Raw genomic sequence first — 21,198 nt, forward strand, 5'->3', positions numbered from 1 at the left:
CACCTCGCCGAGCACCGCTCAGCCCGTGTCTCCATCTGTTCCTTCAGCGCCGTGGTCAGTAGGAAACCCAGTTTCAAACAGTTTCTCATGACGTTCCTTTTGAAGAGATTTTTCACAAAGGAATCTGTGGACCCTCTTTTTCAAAAATAAGCTGTCTTGTTCCTGCATCCTTCACGACCCTGCGAGGTCCTGGGGGGCGAGTTAGGAATTTATTTAAGGCCAACCTGCCATCTGCCGCCGGGGAAGCTGCTGGCAGCCACTTCACGCATGTCATCAGGGGCCACAGGGCTCACCCCCGCTGCCCAGGGCCGCATCAGAGGAGGAGAGGACTGGGGTCTGGACGGTTCTGCTGACCCTGGGGAGACCCAGGGCGCAATGATCATGGGGTCTTCTGAGTGCTCATTGCCAGGGGAACGGGAGTAGGCGAGGGCATCCTGGGGCTATGGTCTGAGCCTCTGTTCCTGCCCCCCGTCTTTTCCTCCCGTCTCCTTCCTAGGCCTCAGCGTGAACCCCTCAAAGATCCCCCACGAGCCCACAAAAAGAAGGTGAAGACCCACTAAGTTCCCTCTCCTCTGGGAATACTCTGGAGAAATAGGCAGCCCCTCCCCCCCACACACACACCATCACTGCTGCTGTGACCTTCAAAGTCGGTCCTGGGGCAGGTCCACTAGGGGCCCTGCAGGCCCGAGGCCATTTGGGGTGGAACCCAGGACCCATCTTTGTGTTTGAAGAGTTACTCCTGCAGGTCAATTTCTGACACTCTTTCTTCTTTAACCAGAATTTTGGTTTTGTGATTTCAAAATTCAGGCAGGGAGGTTGACCGGATGAATGTATCTGAACCATAGAAAGAATGGGCAGAAAGTCTACAAACAGCTCACAGAAAGTCTTTCACCAATAAAAAGGACTCGTTCTTCATAGATCTGCTCAATTGGAGGTGGAGAAACCAGGCAGGGCCTGGTACGATAAATGCCCTGTTACCCAGAGGGCTAGAAACGCTTCTCCTCAAATCCAGGAAAGTCAGAACCAGGATTAAAATCCAGGTCTCCTAGTCAAAAGTCATTGTACTTTTTCACTAAATATACATTTACTACATGAGAAACCAAGTCTCAGAGAGGTTCAAAGGCTGGTCCTTCACCTGCCGGCTGTGGAATGTTCCCAGGATCCATGTAAAGATGACGTTGCAATGCCTGAGTCCTTCTCAGTGTAAAAGCAATGTTTCAGGCCTGAATTAATTATTACATTTACTCATAGTATTTTTCTCTGCCAAAAGTACAGACGTTTCCCCAGAAAACGGAAGCAGTATTGCGGTATCCATCCTGAAGTTGGCAAATGAAAGTACATTTAAAAAGCCAGATTTACTGCTGATTTTTCCATTTCCTCTATTTTTAAATACCATACTTCCAGCACTAAATAGAAAAATAAATATTTGCAGATTAAAGGTTTCATTTTACTGCAGATATTCATGAAGATTAAATGTCACTTTAATCACATGTTGGTTTATTTCTCTGGGCGTATCATATTTGCATGTATTCATTCACTGCAGGGAAATGAGTTTTCCTCATGCCAGCTGGGGTTTATTTACCATTTGTTCTCATTCACGTTAGCGTGGAGCTCCTTGAATCAGAAAATGTGTATCGTAGCCACAACTAATTGGTGTTCACGGATGGAAACTTTCAAGCTGGAGCTTCCTAGAGGCTGAGACGCCGATCCCTCTTGCCTATTAAGGCGACAGCCAACCCACAGGGGGTGGCTGGGGGCTGAGTGGTGGCTTCTCAGCTTGGGGGGTGAGGGCCAGGCCAAGATGCAGCAACATGCTACAGGCGCTGGCTGTGAATGCAGCCTGGAATTCTTCCCCCCAGGGAAAACTGGGAACGCTGATTTTGTTTCCAGGGAACAGTGGCAGTAGGTCCAAGCAGACACGTGCCATCTAGTAAGTGCCCGTGTGGAACTTCCTTCTCGTTAGAAGCCGCGTAATACGCACAGTGAGTCCCTGGGAACAGCGTGTGCTCTCACCTCCGTCGTAGAACGTGCAGGATCTGTCCTTGTCTGCTGGGGGTTTCTTTCTTTCTTTTCTCTTGTCTCCTTGGTGGGCTATTCAGTATGAGGTGGATTTTATTAAATAAAAGAACAAAAGACAGGATGGAAAGACTAGAATTCATTTTTAGGCAAAATCACGTTTGTGATTGTTCAGAATTACGATAGATAGTAAACACCCCTGGTGATATAAATGAACTTATTTACAAAACAGAAATAGACTCACAGACATAGAAAACAAACTTATGGTTACCAGAGGAGATAGCGTGGTTGGGGGGGAGATAAATTAGAGATTTGGGATTAATATACACACACTACTATGTATAAAATAAATAAACAACAAGGATCTGCTGTATAGCACAGGGAACTGTCTTGTAATAACCTATAATGGAAGAGAATCTGAAAAAATATATATATATATAACTGAATCACTTTACTGTACGCCTGAAGCTAACACAACATTGTAAATCAACTATGTTTCAGTTTTTAAAAATGGTTTAAAAACAAATGCCCCTGGAGAATTTTGCAGGGGCCACAGGTAAGCGGGGAGCCCAGCCCTGCACTTTTTTAGTGCTGAGTTCCTGTTCGGCTTGGTGAGCTGGGTGTCCTGTGAACCAGGGGACGCCTGTGTGTCCGCCTCTGCTTAGGCAGTTGCCTCTGAATTTCTCATTATTTTCTTAGGAAACTGGAGGCTTGACTCGTGATTCCCAAGGAGAGAAAAGGCCCCACACAGCCTTTAGCCTTTCAACTGCATCTCTCATTGGCAATTACATGGAAAGTGTATCTCAAAATGTAGTTTATCCTGGTTCAACCCCTTCAAAACAGTCTGTAGACTTAATCGATGGCTTTCGTCCGCAGAATGAAGAGCCAGTGTTCTCCAAGGACGGCCGGAAGTTCTTCTTTGTCCGAGCGATCCCGCAGGGGGGGCAGGGGAAGTTCTACCACATCATGGTGTCCTCCTCCCAGGTAAGCTCCCTAGTTTCCTGCTCTGCTAGGGCGTGCCCTGGGGGCCTTCCCCCCGCCTCAGCAGGGGAGCTAAGTGCTCCCTGGGGTAAGCCAGGCCCTGAAACTGGAAGGCGGGTCCCCACGTGGGGACGGACGGGGCCTTCATGAGCCACCCGTCCTGACTGGGCAGGGGTGGCGTTCGTGCCTCCTGTAATGCTCAAAAATACGAATGACACTTCTGACGATATCAGAGGACACTGGGTGCATTGCTGGGTCTGAGCACAGGACACGTGTGTGTAGACCGCTTTGTCAGTCCGCCCGCTTTGGCCTTTCCTCCCTCTTCTGGGTCCTGGGGGCCGGGCACAGTGTCCTCGTGGCCCCAGGGCATCCCACCTCCATGGTCAGCCAGATGCACTGCCGTTCCCTATGCTGCAGCCACAGGATAAGAGCAGAGCATCGCTGAGCAGGGAATGTGGGAGCTGAATATAGGTGCGTTTGGAAAGAGCAGACAGCCTGGCGAATGCCACCTCCTGCAGAGCGGGCACCCCTGCCCCCTCCCCACGGGGTGGGACCCCGGAGCTGCACTCAGGGAACCCTGCCCTTAGGAGGAAGGTGAGGGGCTGCGGGCCTCCCATCAGCACTGCCCTCGGCCTCAGTCAGTGGGGCTTCCATGTTGAAGCAGAGTCTAAGGAGATCAGGGCATGTGAATAAAATTTTATTTTTAAAAAAGTTATCAAAAATATTCTGTGGATATAAAGTAGAAGATTTATATTCATGGCACGCCCCAGAAGGCGAATCTCCAAAGCAGAATTCCCAGAGCGCCCCACACGGAGCAGCTCTGATAGAACAGGAACGGAAGCTCGGCTGTGGCTCCAGGACAGGGACCACTTTGACTCAGAGACTCAGATACGGATGTTTTCGTTTTCAAGCCACTTACTGCATGGCTTCCAGAACGTCTGCAGACGGGCTGACATTCAGCTCTTACTCCTAAGGCCTGGGTGCTGTGGCCCCGGATTCCTGGCTTCTCATTTGGGATCACTTCAGTCAAGACTTAAAATGCTGGGGTGTTCCCTTCAGCCCATCTCGGATTCACCCCTGTGACCAGCATGGGCTGAGGACCCATTAGTCATCCAGCAGGGGCAGGGCCCCCCCTCTGGGGGCACCTCCCCAGGAGCCCCTCGGCCCCCACTGCCCTCCGGAACCCCTGGCAGCCCACTTCTCCCGCCTGGTCCTGCCTGCACAGGCTCTCCCTTCTCCCGAGGCCATTTCTGGGGTCCCCATGCCCCACAGTGTGAGCCTCGGGCCCCGTGCCTGATTTAACAGCATTCGCGTTGCACCCATGCCCGGGGCACCCGCCCTTGGAACAGCCGGCCTGTGGCTCATGCCTCAGCATCTCACAGCCCGTTCCTGTTGGAATGGTCACGTCTTTCTCCTTCTGTTGTGATGTGTTGTCATAACTCTTCTGCTCTGGGAGGCACTTAGGGAGAGACAGTGTGTGCAAACGCACAACACGCAATAAACGGTTTCAAGCCATCCTTGTGAAGAACGGGGGAGAATGAGGAAGACCCAGGGGGGTTTCTTCCTCCCTCCCTCCCTCATCCCTCCCTTCCTTCCTTCTTTCCTACCTTCCCTCCTTCCCATCCTTTCTTTATTCTTTCTCTGTTTCCTTGCCATGTCTCATCCACCCCTCCATATTTCTCTTTCGTCCCTCCTCGTCCCCCTGTGATACTGACCTGCTGATCAGATTTACAGGCGGTGAAGGAACAGTGTCAGCAGCGTGTGAAGCACTGACGCTTAAGACACGGAGCTCACGGTGGGAGTTGCTGCTGGTCCGGGTGCTGGTTGATCGCAGGGCAGCCGCGGGCGCTGCCCCTCCAGGCGGGCACTCAGAGAAGGGGTGGGGCTGCGGCCCGAGGGTGGTCAGCCTGTGTCCGAGGGCCCGGGCCGAGACGCGAGGCTAGGCCCAGCCCCACCCCACCCCGTGTCCCATCTGTGTTCCAGCCTAACAGCAGCAACGACAACATCCAGTCCATCACCTCCGGGGACTGGGACGTGACCAAGATCCTGGCCTACGACGAGACGCGGAGTAAGATGTGAGTGCGCGTGTGGGGCCGCCTCTCTGTGTTCTCCTCCCCTCACACGGTGCTCAGCACTCTCCCTCTTGGGCAGCGCCCCGAGGCCCTAGTTTCTTCACGAAAGTGCGCCCTCAGATTCCCGCCCGACCACCCCACGTCCCACGTCTCGAGGTCCCCGTGAGGACGTCGGGCCTGCAGCCAGTCCTGTGGCTGAGACGGTGGCCGTGCGGGGTGGCTGAGCCTTTGCTGGTTCCGGGCGGGACCCAAGGGCGCTGTGAGCCCAGTGCGTCGTGAGCCTGGCCTCGTTCAGGACAGCCGCTCCTGTCCTGGTGCAGGTTCACTGCTTTCCCCGCTTCTCAGAGAAGTAGGGCCAAGGCTGAAAGAGGTCAAGTGCCTTCCTCCAGGCTGTGTGGTCAGTGGCAGGAAGAGCTAGTGTTCAGCTCAGGCAGTGGGGGAGTCCCCGTGGGAGCCAGGGTTCCCACACAGGGGTCCCGGGCGGGCACGGGCCACCGAGTCACGGGATCAGCCTTTGCGTCCAGCGTGGAGCTGGCCCCGGGCGGGAACGTTCTCTCTGTGGACCCTGAGCAGCGCGTCCTCGGGGAGGTCTGCGGAGGCCGAGCCTGGCGCGCAGAAACACCTGCCCCGCAGCCAGCTAACTGCCGTGCGCCTGCTGGTCTTTGCAGCTACTTCCTCAGCACGGAGGACCTGCCGAGGAGACGCCAGCTGTACAGGTGCGTCCCCCGACCCCCGCGCACGGCGGTCTCCCGCCAGAGGCTTCGCGTTCCAGAGTCACACCATCAGCAGTACACGGGGGGCAGCAGAGAGAGGCGCCAGCACACGTGACGCAGGCTGGGGAGAAATAACCGCAGGTGCTGAGGCCCCCACATTGGAGGCATTATCATAGTCTTCTGCTTTTGCCAGACTGAGTCTCTCCCTCGGGAGACGTCTGACAGCCTTTCCTTTCACTTTAGTCGAAGCTGAACTTGGAAGGATCACTCTTGGCCGGGGTTTCACAGGAGGGAACTGGGGTTTGGGAATGTACGGGTGGACTGGGGTGGGGTTGGCCCTACTGCCCTGGCCTCCTCCACGTGGGCGCTGGCTGAGTTCCGCAGTCTCAAAGGGGGCGGAGCAGGGCTGGCCTCTGCATCCTGCAGAGGACAAGGTGTTCTCCAGGGTCCGTCCGCCTTCAGCATAAACCTCGTGGCCTGCCCCCCGCCCCAGTTCCCGTTCTCACCAGGGAGAACTCGTGCTTCTGAAGTGGGTTCTCCCGAGGAGCTTTCTGCCAGTAAAGCGGAGGAGGGCGTGAGGCACTGTCACCTCCACCGCTTTGCTCTCCAGACGGGAAGGAGGGGGCAGCTGGTTCCTGCCCCACACACGAGGGCCACCTAAGAGGACACTACTGCGTTGTGGCCCTCGTGGCCTGGACGGAGCCGATGCCAGGCTCCCCTCCCCCACCGCCGGGAGTCGGGGAAGCCCCATCGGGTGCACGGCCGCCCTCCCGTCCGCCGGCCCCTGTGCTGACAGTAAGGGCTGCACTAGGGAGAGAGGCACTGCCTTTCGGAGGCAGAGGAAACCGGCAAATCCACGCCGTCACAGGTCTGCTCCTCTCTGTGGACGGCTCATCTCTGCTTGTCTACCAGGATAATCCCACCAGTCCCGTCACCAAATTAGCCAAGGAGATGGAGGCCGGCCGCCTGCGCTTCCTCTGACCTGTCCTGTCTCCCGTGAAGCGTCTTCACTCTTGTAGACCGCTTTCACGTTAGCAGCCTTCCCACGCCACACACTCAGACCTGGACTTCTTCCAGGTTTATTGGAAGATGCCTCGGTATCTTATAGCTTCTGGAAACACGTTAGGCCTTCTTGACGTGAAACTGTGCTTTACCAGAGCAGTCCTGGGTGGCACCTGAAGGGGTGAGAAGCGCCCCCGGCACCTCCTCACCGGCCGTGGCAGCGGCCGGAGCCCCCCACCACTGCTGTTTCTGGAGCCCCTGCCCTGTCCTGTCCCGGCGGCAGGTGCTCTGAGGGGAGTGAAAGATCCAGAACACGTAGCTTCTGTTCCTAAAGTGCTAGTCGCCTGCTCAGAGGGATGAGGCACTAGAAATAATACCCCACACCCGACACTCCCACCAGGACACGCCTGGGCCTGCATGACTCCCAGGAAGCAGCCATGCTGAGCGCTCCTGGTGGGTTGGGGGTGGGCAGCCCTTAGGATGGCCCCGTGGGAGGGTGACAGCAGAGCCAGCACTCGAGGTGTGCCAGCAGGGAGACAGGTGGGAGGATGGTCCCCAGATGACCGCGCGGGAGAGAAGCCAGCGTGCTGGGCGCGGGGGCCGGAGCCGAGGGTCTCGCCCCTGGTGACAGCCCCGCCCGCTCCCTGTCCCTGCAGCGCCAACACAGTGGGCAGCTTCAACAGGCAGTGCCTGTCCTGCGACCTGGTGGACAACTGCGCCTACTTCAGCGCCTCTTTCAGCCCCAGCGCCGACTTCTTCCTGCTCAAGTGCGAAGGTGAGTTCTGCCACCGAGTGACACCTCTTTCGAAGGCGCCCCTGGGACCCGGCAGAAGCTCCGCGATCCCGGGACAGGTAGGGCCGCCTAGCTGGGGACGTCGGCGCTCGCAGGAGCAGCCTTCGTGCATCACCTCTGCCAGGTGTGTTACTGGTATTTTACATCTTATAAAGGGTTGCAGCTTACCAGAGTGCTTTCTACATGCTGTGCCGGTTAACCCCAAAGTTCACCTACATTTTCCTTTAAAAAATGTGTATCTTACACGTTGATGGACATAGGCCACCTGTAAAGGTGGCGAAACAATTTCAGAAATTCTTCAGCATATGTAAGGATTGAGATAATATAAAAGAAGATTCAGACGGGAAAAAATTCTTTTCCTACCACTGAATTCATGGATGATTTATTCCAAACTTTAGAAAGTTCTTAATCACACCAGTCAGCATATACAAAAGAGTAGACCAAGTCCCATCGTGGACACAAAGAAATACCTTTGCATCTTGTCCTCATGTCTTGAAAAGATAGGAGCCCACGGAAAGGTGAGAAATAATAAATTGGTTGTAGCGAAATACATCTCAGAGAAGAGCTTGATCTACTGAGATAATCTCCAGGGGTGAGAGTACACCACGGGCAGAGACAGGCCGACACCGGAACGACTGAAGAATCTTTATCAGACTGCCTTTGATAGCCTTTGATAGCCACTCAGTTGCTCGGGACCTCAGCCTCTTTTTATCAGCGTTGTCATCCAAAATCTCAGCCCCTCCTCACCAAGCTCAGTCCCAGACATTCTCCTAGGATAATGTGATGGGAGAGAAGTGTGTGTTGGGGGGTCGGGGCAGTTCTGAAATGCAGCAGTAGCCCCCAGTCCCCTTGAAGCTCATCTTACCAGACTCCTCCTTTGCCAGCAAGACCTGTTGCCCCAGGGCACGACCTTCATGATATTACACGTTGGGGAAGTGAGGAGGTGTATAGAGCTCAGAGATTGGGAACTGTGGTGAGCAGACCCGCTAGGGGAAAGAGACAGCAGCCTGACAGGAGCTGCAGGGTCAGAAATCTGAAGTCTTACCTGTCGAAGGAGGAGGTGGCTTTACAGTGCAGAAGGTAGTGATGAGATACCGAAGGGGAAATTGAAGTCAATCTAAAGAAGAACTTTAGAAGGTCCTAGAAAGAATGGTTGGGTGGGAAAGGTGACAGAACCTCCCTCAAGGAAGGTCTCTAAACAAGGGCAGACATCACGTACCAGAAATAGGTTTAAATAGGTTTAAATACGAGGCAGAGAGTAAGCTGGGGGCCTCAAGGTCCGTGTTGTAACTGGCCGAGGCGGTCACGATTTGGATCTCGTTCTTGGGTTCTTACTAACGTTCACTAGTATTTGCTCCATCGTCATCTTTCACAGAACCCAGCCTCTTATCTATCAACAGATTCTTTCTCTGCTTCCCTTAGCTCCTGCTAAGCTCTGCAGGGTCTTCTCACTCCAGAGTTTAGTGGGAATGGCCTCGTTCTGAGGACGGCAGCCTTCTGTTGTCCAGTTTCCACAGACTCTAGCCCAGGGTTGAAATTGAAAGGTTCTTCCAGGACATCTGTGGCCCTGGGTTCAGGCAGGGAAGCTCCCATTCCATGCGGTGGATGTAAAAATGGCGCCCATGTTGGGAGGCCACTTGGACAGTGTGCGTGGAGATCGCTGAACAGTCGTTCATGTGCAGGTTTCCCATCCTGCAAGCGTTCCATCCTGGGGGAGATAACATTTCTTTCTATGTTTGTGTCCCAGCCAGTCTGAGGACATTTTCTCTTTATAAAGCTGCTTGTATTGTGTGGTCTCGGATATTTTGTGTGAAGAGATAGGTCCTCAGTTGTCACTGTGAAGGAAAACAGAAGCAGAGGACACGTACGGCCACATCCCAGGTCACAGACATGACTCAGCCCCTGAGACCACCGTGATCTCAGCTTCAGAAGGATGGGGCGCCCCTCCCCACAAATGCCTGGGTCCACTAGTAATGGAACAGATTCATGGAATTTGCAGGATAGGAGACCTCAGAGACCATCTGATCTGATCTCCATCCCCTGCTCCATTTTATTAAGAAACTTAACTCTTAATTGATCATGGAGTTGCCACCTCAGGATTTTCTGAATCATTTAAAACCTATTTAAAGATTTAGCCTAGGGCTTCCCTGGTGGTGCAGTGGTTGAGAGTCCACCTGTTGTTGCAGGGGACACGGGTTCGTGCCCCGGTCCGGGAAGATCCCATGTGCCGTGGAGCGGCTGGGCCCGTGGGCCATGGCTGCTGAGCCTGTGCGTCCGGAGCCTGTGCTCCGCAACGAGAGGGGCCACAGCAGGGAGAGGCCCGTGTACCACAAAAAAAAAAAAAAAAAAAAAAAAAGATTTAGCCTGTTGCCTCTTAAGATAAACATAAACTAGCCCTCTTTCCTACAAAACTGCTTTTTAAAATTTTTTCTATTAGTAACCTATTTTCTGGCTAATGTAACTTGTATGCCCAAATCAACCTTTCCCCTAAAACCTAATCAAAACCTGATTTTTAAAAAGGGATTTTCTAAAAAGACGTAAATTTACAAAGACCGCAGAATGGATGAGGTGACTGAAGCAGCCAACTTTACGGTTTACGGCTGCGGCCTGGACACAGTTACAGCAGTAAGTGCCTTAGCACACCCTGAATTCAAATCCTGCTCCTGCGGTGAGAGCTGAGCGGACACCCAGTTCACACCGTAGACACTGGGGGGAACAGCCGCTGGGGATGCGAGGGTGGGTTTAATGACATTTCAAAGAAGTGATTACACACCCGGTTGGATTGCTTGGGGTGTTTTGTTGGTGAAGAAGCCTTGAGGAAAGCTTCAGATAAAGGTGTGGGTAGGGTCAGAATGTGAAACGCAGCCCAGAGGGGCAAAAGTGCAAGTGAGAAAGAGAAGTGAGAAACGGCAGAGGTCGTCGTGTGGAGGGGTCTTTGCAGCCTGCGAATCGCGGTCACTTCGTGGATGCATGCATGTAAGAGGCCGATTTACGATCCAAAAAGAATTTTATTTTCCCACATTTCTCAGTAGATGTAAATGTAGACCCCGGTGTGTAGCTCACAGCAACGTTTATTAAACTCCATGTCCCCTCCTGTTTATTTCTCTCACGTCCCAAAGCTGCTCTGAGACTGTTGAAAGCCTTGGACCACCGTTTCACTTTTCCTCCTCCTGCAGAACTTTATCGTGGGTATTAACCTGCCCTCTCAGATGCAACCAGAATAACAGCAACAACAAGAATCCCTCCTTTTTAGGCTGAGGGAAAATGTAGGGGCAACTGGACGATTCTCTGTGGTCAGTTAGGGAAAGGAAAATCTGTGAGTGCTCCCGCACTCAAAATTGTTTGGCCTGTCATGAAGGGAACTACAGATATTCGGCTTGGGCAGAGATTATGGTCAAAGGATTTAATAACTAGGGCAAGGTGGACCCCAACCAGCTGAAACAGAGGCCCAATCAGAGCAGACGCAGGCCCACAGCACATTAGGACATAAGGGCTAGGTATCATAGCAGATGTGAAATTGTGACAGCCCCGTATAAACTTAGTCCTTCTTCCTCCTTCCCGTGGACCTTCTATTATGATCGTTTCTGGTAGGTTTATCTGATGTGGATCTGTCCCCTTAGCTTACACTGTACTGCTCAGTGTTGTAACGTCGTCATAGTGGATTATAGCTCATCAACTGCTTGCAGTCGGTACTTGTGTTTAATTAGACCTCTGGTGTATTGTTTTTCTCTTAATGTCCAGTTGCTCTGCTGTAGTATGTCTTGTCCTTCCTCATCACTGTAGCGTTTCATTTAGTCTTAATCATCATGTACTTTCTTCTCTAATTTTTCATTAACATTTCTTCTGTGGTTTCTCAAAGCTTGCCACTTTTATATTTTTTTATAATTTTCAAGTTCATAATTTTTATTAAGTATGCGACCACTTAAAAATACATACATTATTTTTATACCTTTGCACACTGCTAGATTAAACAGAGATTAAAATAGAATATAGGTAAGTAAAGACTCGGAAATGTTTGTAATGCTCGTATCCACTCATTACGTAGCCAGATCCCATCTATCTGTGTCAATATTTGTATCTAAACGGCATGGGTTTTAGGTGATCACCAGATACTTGCATAAGAGACACATGTAAACCATATTCAGTAGAACCTCGTGGAAACTCACTTACCTATTTAATATAGAGGTTTAGGTTCCTTTCCAGATCTCTGGGGTCTGGCAGTGAAGCCAGCTGCATCCTAAAGATTGTATTATGACATAACATTTTATAATGAAATCATATCTATTCTGGGGTGTACCAGTAAGCCGTTGTTTACATGCCTAGTTGGTCTCAATGACCCTGGGAGATGGGTAACAGAGCTACCTAATATTTGTCCAGCTTCTTACGATTTGAAAAGTACATTCTTACGGTATAATACTTGACGTTCATATTCCCTTTTTTTTGAAGCTTTGAAATGCATTTTTTTTTTGGAGTACCGTTGATTTATAATGTTGTGTTAGTTTCAGGTGTACAGCAAAGTGAATCCATTCTTTTTCAGATTCTTTACAAAACAGAAACAGACTCACAGATCTCGAAATCAAACTTACGGTTACCAGAGGGGGAACGTGGGGGGAAGTGATAAATTAGGAGATTGGGATGAACATATACACAGTACTTTACCTAAAATAGATAACTAACAGGGAACTTTACTGAATATTCTGTGATAACATATTCCCATTGCTGACACCTTGCAATTTTTACTCTTATCACAAACAGACCTCCTTAGAGTTCCCTAAACTCAGTGTTCCCCAGTTCCATGCTTTTGTCTCTGCCTGATGAACTCCCGTACATCTTCCAAGGTTCCTCTCAGGCAAGGGTTGATTTTTATCCCCTCCCAGGAGGGTTGAACTGGCAGCAGTGAGCTCGCCCGGGCAGCGTGGATGTGACTGTGGGTTCACCCTGAGACCAGTGCCTGGGACGGACGCTTGACTCCTCAGCTGTTGGGGTTGCCTGCGTCAGGGGCCTGGGACCCGCACCCTCCAGTCCTGGAAAAGCCCAATCTTATCGCTAAAGAGAAATGCACTCACCTTCTGTGTGAGTTTCCTGGGGCTGCTGCGACTGCGTGGCCTGAAGCAACAGAAAGTGATTCTCTCACAGCCCTGGAGGTGGAGTCTGAAAGCGGATTGTGGGCTGCAGGGCCTCCCCCATCCTAGCGGCAACCCCTCCCTGCGCCTGCCTCCAGACCCTCTCCTCACAAGGACACCAGTCACGGGGCCCCCGAACCCCGAGCGGCCTCCTCTTACCTTGGTCACATTTACAAATAATTGGTTACAGTTTCTTCCAAGTAGGGTCTTGTCCACAGGCGCTGGGGGTTAGGACTTCACCACATCTTTGTGGGGACACAACTCAACTCACAGCGACTCCCCCCGCCTGAGACCCATATCACCTTCTCAAATAAGAGAGGACAGAAAACTATTGCTGTTCTTCTCGGGGACACAGAACCAAGGGCAGCCACGGTAGGCTGTGTGCCAGAGACCATTCTTAACGCTTTTACCACGTTCCAGAAGGGAGGAGAGGGTCCCCTGGAGAGTAGTGGGTGCAGACGGTGTCTTTGCAAGGCAACTCTGACATGTTAGAGGAGGAAGACGGCTCCAGTGTCCATTTCCTCCAGGAAGTCGTCTTCCAGGTCATCGCGCGAAATAAATCCTCACGTTTCATGGAGCTGTGAAAAGTGGTTGGCTTTTCTCCTCCCCAAGTAAACTCGACCCTGAACAACTGAGTCAGAGCACGTGAACTCACGAGTTTTCATGATCACAGCCTCTGTGTAGAGAAGTGGACTTTCCTCTTCAAACTGAAGCCCAGGAACACGATTCATTTCCCTATAGGTTTGTCAGGAGGACTCCACCATCCCTGTTTCTGGGAAACATCTAAACACCACCAGGAAAACAGGCCCCGTGTGTGAATCAGGTGTGTGCAGCTTCATCCGAAACATTTTTTGTATTTTTAAAAATAAATAAATGAACATGGTTTTCTTGGAACAAACGAGAGAACTAGGACATTTCCTTCCCATTCTGAGTGAGGAAACAATCCGCAGTGGTGACTCGTGCTGCAGACTGAGCCTCCCCTCCCCCTGTGAGACCCTGATGTAGCAGCTGCTCTTAAGGTCGCCGCGTCAGCGGCCTAGTTTATCAAGACAGTCTTCTCCATCCGGAAGTCGAATTGAAACAGAATAGGACCCAAGCTGATAATAAAGTGAATGACTGTGTCCCGATTACTGCCCTTACTGTTAAGTTCTCCCGGGGGCCTCTACCATTGCCAGGTTTGCTGCCATCAAGAAACATGGAAAAGATGGTGACGGGGGCAATGAAGTCAGAGTCCGAAGGCCTGGGCTGGACTCAGGGCTCCGCCTCTTACTGGCTCTGTGACTCGGGCGTGACAGTTAAGCTTGCTAAATGCTCCGTTTCCTCATCTGGAAAATCAGGGGAATAACTACTCTCATCAAGTCAGGAGGATTAATCAAGAGAATGCATGTAAAGAGCTCAGCCTGGTGTCTGATACATAGCAAATGCCTAATAAATGTTGACTAATGTTGTGATCACAGCTGTCATCACCACCATCATCACCTTAGCAATCAATTAAGGATGTCTTAGATATTTACTGGCTACTAACTCAGGATCCAGGGGGTGGGGCTGAGGCTACAGAGGGTTAGCTTCCACGAAATTAAGTCACATCCCTTACTTAGTGCCTCCAAATGAACAGACTCCCTCATCCCTCACAAGGTGGAGCTGGGAGCCCTGGGTCTGCGCTTACACTAGCAGGGTAGAAAGTTCCAGAAGGGAGCATGGCTGCCGCAGTCTCAGAGCATTAACCAACCATCGGGTAGGCGTGGCAGTGAAGCGGCTGGTGACTTCAGGGGTGGCTCTGCCTAAGGGGCCTCCACAGCTGGGTCTTGGCAGTGTTAGGAAGTAACCACATTTTCCCCTTTTCTTTGATATTTCCTCTTTCCGTGCCATGTCCCCTCTCTGCCTTTACTCCTTCAGACACCCAGTGCTGTCAGCTGCCCCGGCCGCATCCTGCCCTTGGGAACCATAATTAAGTGGGAAAACTGCGCCCCGTGAGTGCACCTGGAGTCTTGTTCCTAAGGGAGCAGCGGAGAAGGCCGGGTGGAAAATCAGAGTCAGTCTCGCAGCCCAGCTCCCCTTGCCCGGAAGCTGCTGGCCGTGGCACAGTGGATGAGAAGGATCCAGAGGCCAGGTCAAGGCTCGGTGAGAAAGAGTGTCGTCAACAACGGATGCGTCACATGTGCCTCGTGCAGCAGTGAGGGGGGAGGGATGCCCACGTGCCACGCACCTGTCACGTGTGGTGTCATCCCCTGAAAGAAGTGAGTACGCCCTCATGAGGAAACTCTGACGTGGGACATATTTGGAGGTTGAGGTCCATCCTGAGCTCACCTTGTCCTACAGAATGAAGTAAAGCACATTTTCGTACAGGGCGCTACCGTCTTAAAGCATTGTGGTCGGGGAGGTGAAAGAGACAACACATCATTTCAGAGAACAGAAATGTGCATTTGTGAAGGAACAGTCGTGGAGACCCCGTGACTGGAAGGAACAGAAGTGGCTACAACCCTGACACCACCACAGAAGGTATCCCGAGGGAAGGCTGCTGCCCAGAACTCCCGATTGAAGGACAACTCTGTCTGTCGTGCATCTTTTGGATGGGGGAAAAGAAAGACCCAGGTCCCTCCAAAGAGACTTGGGGTATCACTGGTTCACACTCACTCCTACAGTGTACAACTAGGCAGGTGTCCCCTATGTCCTGACCCAACGTAGGAATTATATACGCTGCTTCTGTTCAGGCTAATTCAAATCACTCGCATCCAACTATAAATGAGGAGCCTCAGAGCTAAATAATAATAATAACATAATGCTAACGATACATAACATTTATCATTATAAAGAATATAATAAATAATGTGAATAATAAATGCGCTGCATCATTGAGGAAAGTGTGTTAATTAGCTTCAAACATGTAGGCTGATAGCAAGTCTCAACAACAGGGTGTGAAAGGGGAGAGCAAATGGTTTGGTTCTGTAAACTACCTAATCCTCTAGACATCTCTTAATCCAAGTTTCCAAGGCATTAACCTGGGCTGCCCTTTTTAACTGTGGTTTGTGAAGGTGAATGTTTGGAACTGGGTTTGAAACTCCTTGGAGCATTGCTTGTGTGTCTGAGAGTGACACCAACTGTTCGATCTCTCAAACATTTGGAGCTACTTCCTTTGAGGTTGCAGGTTCCAAGAACAAGGAGAGGGATTCTCGAGGCAGGTGATCTCACGAGCATCATTACACAGGTGCTTTGGAAGACGCTGGACTCATCAGTAGACGCTGCCAGCCCCCAAGCATACCCTCGGTAGGAGCCCTCTTGCTCCCTGATAACAGCTAAAGGAACAGAACTTCTCACTTGCCCAGGTAGCACTTCACTGTCACCCAGCAAGTGTCTGAACTGGGCTGGTGCCTGAGGCCAGCAAACTTTTCTGCAAAATGGAGGTCATATCCTGGTAGTGCGCTGCTTGAAATGTCCATGACAAATAGATAATGTTATTTGATGCAGCAGCAGTGCCCCTGGACCCATGCACTGCTCTCCTCCTGCACCCTGACTCTAGGTGGTAACAGCCCTTACTCGCCAGTCTGCCTTCAGGGTCTCCCTCTGACCAGTCCACTTCCCTCCCAAGTACCAGACCCTACTTCCTAAAGATTATTTCTCTGCGGAATGTCTTCCTGGGCACATACATTTCTCTCTTTTCTAAGTAAAATGGTACAAGAAACATAACAGTAAAAAATAAATGACTCCCCTGGGCCACCGAAAAGGAGACCATCAATGGAACAGGACATGGAAGGATTTTTGAAAAGTAAATATAAATGGACCACATTGAAAATGGAAGCCAACGACTAGGAAATGTGGCATGATTGGTGGAAGACACGGTAACCAAAACATTAAAAATAAAGTTTGTTTTCCCAGAATTCAGATCAGATCGGAGGCGACAGAGGATGGGAGCTGAAGGTCGCCATGGGCTAAGATAGCCTCATTTACGGGGCTGAGAGGGGACGCCCGGCCCCTGCTCCAACAGCTTTGGGCTAACATATTTGCCCTGGACAGTTAAAGAGGCGCTTGGCCGTGGAGGTCTCCCGGAGTGGACACTGGCCGGAGCAGGAAGTGGGGCTGTGCCTTGAGTGGCCTCAAAGACAAGGAGCCCAAGCACTAAGGACGGTGGCTAACTGCTGCCTCTGCCCAACCCCAGGACCTGGCATCACTGGCCCCCCACCCACCATCAGGACCCGGCATCACTGGGCCCCTGCCCACCCCTGGGATCCGGCATCAGCACTGTAGCATCTATGACCACCGCGAGGGCGTGCACTCCTGAACAGGATCCTCCCCGCCACATGGCAGCAGCCAACCAGAGATCACTGAGACACAAAAGAAGTGTGAAAGGGAGGCCTCAGACTGAACATCAGAAACAGAAACCCCAGGAGAAGCATTCGCACGATCACTTCTGTTTACTGCTGTAAGTCTCGCTGGAAATGTCCTCAAAGAGTTCCTAGAAGGTGCCACGTTGATAATCCAAAAACAGGCCACTGGCAAAAAAGTAGACAGACTGCTGGAGATTTAACAAAATGTTTACCAAGGTATTTTTTTTAAGTTTCGAAAGAAGAACTGAGTCGATGGCGTAAGCATGTGCCCCGGTTTCCCCAACAAGAGCCTGAGATGATGCCTCCTGAAGACCAGTGGAGGCCATGTCACTGTTGTTAGTGCCCCTCCCTTCACTCTCAGAAATGTCCCTGTTTGGGCAAAATTATTAGCAGAACACCATCAAATAGTAACCTGGAAACTCCAGCAGAAGGATTTCCCAGAAGGCCTTTTCTTTCACACATCTCCTAAAGGGTTACTCTCCGAAATAAGTACCTGTGTTGATCTTATGGGCTGTGCATCAAGTCCATCAGACTGTGTTGGCTGCCAGAAAGCTTAGAGGGAAATTTATAGCCCATGTGGGTAGGTCTTTGAAGAATATGTTTGTTATTCTAGCTGTTTCCTGGATTTCTCTCTGTCTCTTTTTTCTTGTCTTTATTTTTACATTGTTCTGCTTTTCTCATCCACTCTTTTTATGCTTGTTTTTATCTATGCATTTATATCTTTCCTATCTGCCTTAAATCCTGTTTGTCTCAGGACCCAGGGCAGATGGACAGAAAGTAGGTGAAAGGGGAGTGATTGACCAGTTGAGTGGCAGATGGAAACATCAAACGGCTCCTTCAGATAGCATCCAAGGCTGTCCTCGGCCTGGCCCCACCGTACTTACCCCACCTGTAGAGCACTGTTCCTGGGTTAGAGCATTTCAAACACTTGGCAGCACAACCAGTTTCCAAGTGAAATGGTAAAGGAACTAATACAAAACAGATACAAATGATGTCTTACTAGCATTAAAAGTTCAGAAGTATAGCGTGTGCTTTTCAGTTGACTCAAAGAAGGCAATAAGACTATTTTGATGAATACAAAGTGTGCATAATATAAGTTAGGGAATGCGGGTAAAAGTTACAGCCTTTTATTAATTACCTTCAACATCCATGAAATTAACCAAACCTTCGGAACCACTGCTGCCCTTCTTTTAGGGCCACTGTTGGAATAAATGGCTTGGGTTTTTCTGTTATGTCAATACCTATAAAGCTCTCTACCTAAACCGTCGAGGCCTGTTAAATATCTTAACACAACCTCCAAGGTCCAACCCGTGAACTTCCTCTAATCCCACCCTCTCCCTCCTCGGGGCTCTGAGAGCATTTTTTGCCTCTCTTATCTTTTGTATCTTCTACCCCTCACCTCTAGGTGCCAAGCTCACCAAGGCAGGGCCTGTTTGATTGGCATCTGCACAGCAGCCTCATAACAGACTGAATATTGATACATGAACATTCACCGAGCACCAGCAATGTGCCAGGGCTCTGACATGCGCCCGGTGTGTTCTGGAGGCCTGGAGACCCAGCCCAAGACCCGAGGGAGCAGAGCTCTGAAAGCGTTCCTCCCGCACTTCCTGCACAGCTGCCCACTGACGGGCCCAGTGCCCCCTCCCCCGCCCCCAGGTGCTGGTCAGTTTTCCCACAGCGCATCTCACACCTGCTGATATTCATGTGTTTCCAGTGCCCGTCTCACCCAGGGATGTCAGCTCTGTGTGGCAGGAACTTTGTATTCCCCACCACTTTGATCCCAGTTTCTAGAACATGGCCTGCACACAGCAGGTCCTCAACAAATAAGTATTAATAGTTTTTGAAGGGATGAATAAAATCGACCTCAAAATGCTACACTTTGGGGCCAATATAGACTGAGCTTAAAGTCACAGTTGTACCTTAGAACTTCCTAGAAAAGAAGCTAATTCACATGCCCTTGTAGGTGCCATAAATGCTACCTCACGTGATCTAGAAAAACCAAAATATTCTTTGAAACATTATCTCCTGCCGTCACACACGCGTACTTCTGTATGCTTACAAGATGCAGAACACTATGAACACTGAGTTAATTTTTTTAGACAGAAATGTTGTAAACGAAGAAAGATGGTCAAAATCAATAAAAATAATGTAATATGCCATTTTAAATCATATGTTTAGGAGATTGGCCTAAATGAATTTTCTAACTGAATATAGACCTTCTGGCAGACTTGACATGTTTCTTCTCTTTTGCTTCAGAGGGAAGCCCTGGGGCCTGTGGATAAAGTTCAGGGAACAATGTTTCAACTTCATATAAAGAAAAATCCAGAAGGGTTAGGGGCATCATGATGTGGTTGTAACTGTAGGTGTGACGTATGTACACACGGTGACCATTGAAGCTTCCCTCCCAGGAGTTCTCCAGGTGGAAACTAGCTAGCCAGTAAGAGATGTCTCAGGAGGGTCCCTGTGGCTTTTGGGGACTAGATGATCTAGGATCCTTGCCCTAGTAGGGATCTCTGGTTGTTCTTTTCCGATGCCGACCCAGTAGAGCAATTTTAGGGGCCATCCCAGGATCCAGGCAGATTTGACACCTTCTCCAGACACCTGGGGTCTCTGGCCACATACAGTGATGCTTATTTGAATAATGAAAAGCTGAACACATTGAGAGATGCTAACATACATTCTAAGTCATCACCAAATCTGTTGGGTCAGTGAAGTCAGAATGTAGTGTTTGGCTAGATGTACTGGGTTGCCTTTTTTGGAAGCATGATGGTGGCCAGGTAAGGGGATGTGGCGTCTCTTTCACAGACCCTCCAGTAGCCAGTGAGCCCTGGCGCTTCATGCCCTGGCCGTCTACAGTAAGCTGTACTCTGCTGCCTTTGCCTCAGTTCACAATGCCTTAGGTAGGACTTGACTGCTCTTTCATTGTGGCAGAGCCTGATTTCATAATCTGGATCACTTTTCAAAAAGGACACTTGGAAAATACCAATTTTGGTTTTCCACTTAGTGGTTACTGGTGAAAATTTAGTTTTTTAGATGCATGTAAGGGAGCATTTCTTCTGGACTAAAGGAATCCTCTTCTTAAACACTGCTGGCATATTTTGATCAACAGTAAAACATCCATCCATGTCCTCTACCCATGTTTGAATAGTAGGTGACTTTTTGTTAAAACCAGGGAACATTATCTTATTGCCTAGCACAAATGAATTACAAGAATTAGATTGGAAATGTCTAGCTAGCTCTTAACAAAAGTTTCCATTTTAGACAAGGAGACATAAAAAGAACTGATCCCAAACTTATTGATGCTAATGGAGAAGAAAAGGAATAAGGGAAAACCAGATGCTTCTGTAGCCAGGCATGTCTTCTTCTCCCAAACCTCGCTGTTTAAGAGAACGTGGGTAAACGCAAGGCTTAATGGGGAAGGAAGGGATGTGAATGAGTGAACCCCACTTCGTGTATTATAATGGGGAGCAGAGGGGGGACACAGACGAGAACAGACACTGCTCGGCCCCAGTCAGTTGTCCCCTTTCAGAAACTGTTATCTTCCGGTATTTCAATCCAAGTTCAGAATCCATATTTTTATATAAACATCTGATTTCTAAATGTTGGAAACCAACTAAAATTTGAAACAGTTTCCTTTTGGCTAAATAAAACATTTGCAGGCCACATCTGGCCCACAGGTGGCCACTTTGTGATGTCCTGGTAATGATGCACTGGATTGTCACAGGTAATTTCTTGTTTCGTGGTCCCACTTATAAGCTGCCCACTTGGTTACCATGAAATAACCAAAGCTTAAGTAGGCAGAGGGAGCTGTGACAGAGGTGGAAATGTTTCAGTCTCAAGGATCCATCCCTGGACACTCATGAATCCACATACTTTTTGTGTGTGTGATTATGGAACTTAGCTTTTTTTTTTTCTTCTTTTTTAACAACTTTATTGGACTATAATTGCTTTACAGTGGTGTGTTAGTTTCTGCTTTATAACAAAGTGAATCAGTTATACATATACACATGTTCCCATATCTCTTACCTCCTGCGTCTCCCTCCCTCCCACCCTCCCTATCCCACCTCTCTAGGCGGTCACAAACCACCAAGCTGATCTCCCTGTGCTATGCGGCTGCTTCCCACTAGCTATCCACTTTACGCTTGGTAGTGTATATATGTCCATGCCTCTCTCTCA

At 50.0% G+C, this 21,198-nt stretch overlaps 1 protein-coding gene across 2 annotated transcripts in view; it reads left to right on the forward strand.

Moving 5' to 3' along the window:
* DPP6 (dipeptidyl peptidase like 6) overlaps positions 1–21,198 on the forward strand; it is a 772,268-nt gene that overhangs the window by 678,270 nt on the left and 72,800 nt on the right. For both annotated transcript variants that reach the window (XM_060021180.1, XM_060021181.1), the window contains exons 13-16: positions 2,893–3,000; positions 4,981–5,072; positions 5,738–5,785; positions 7,441–7,559. In XM_060021180.1, the coding sequence (XP_059877163.1) occupies positions 2,893–3,000; positions 4,981–5,072; positions 5,738–5,785; positions 7,441–7,559 (367 nt within the window). The remainder of the gene's footprint in view (positions 1–2,892; positions 3,001–4,980; positions 5,073–5,737; positions 5,786–7,440; positions 7,560–21,198) is intronic.

Source organism: Delphinus delphis, chromosome 9 (assembly GCF_949987515.2).
Source record: "Delphinus delphis chromosome 9, mDelDel1.2, whole genome shotgun sequence".
NCBI lineage: Eukaryota > Metazoa > Chordata > Mammalia > Artiodactyla > Delphinidae > Delphinus > Delphinus delphis.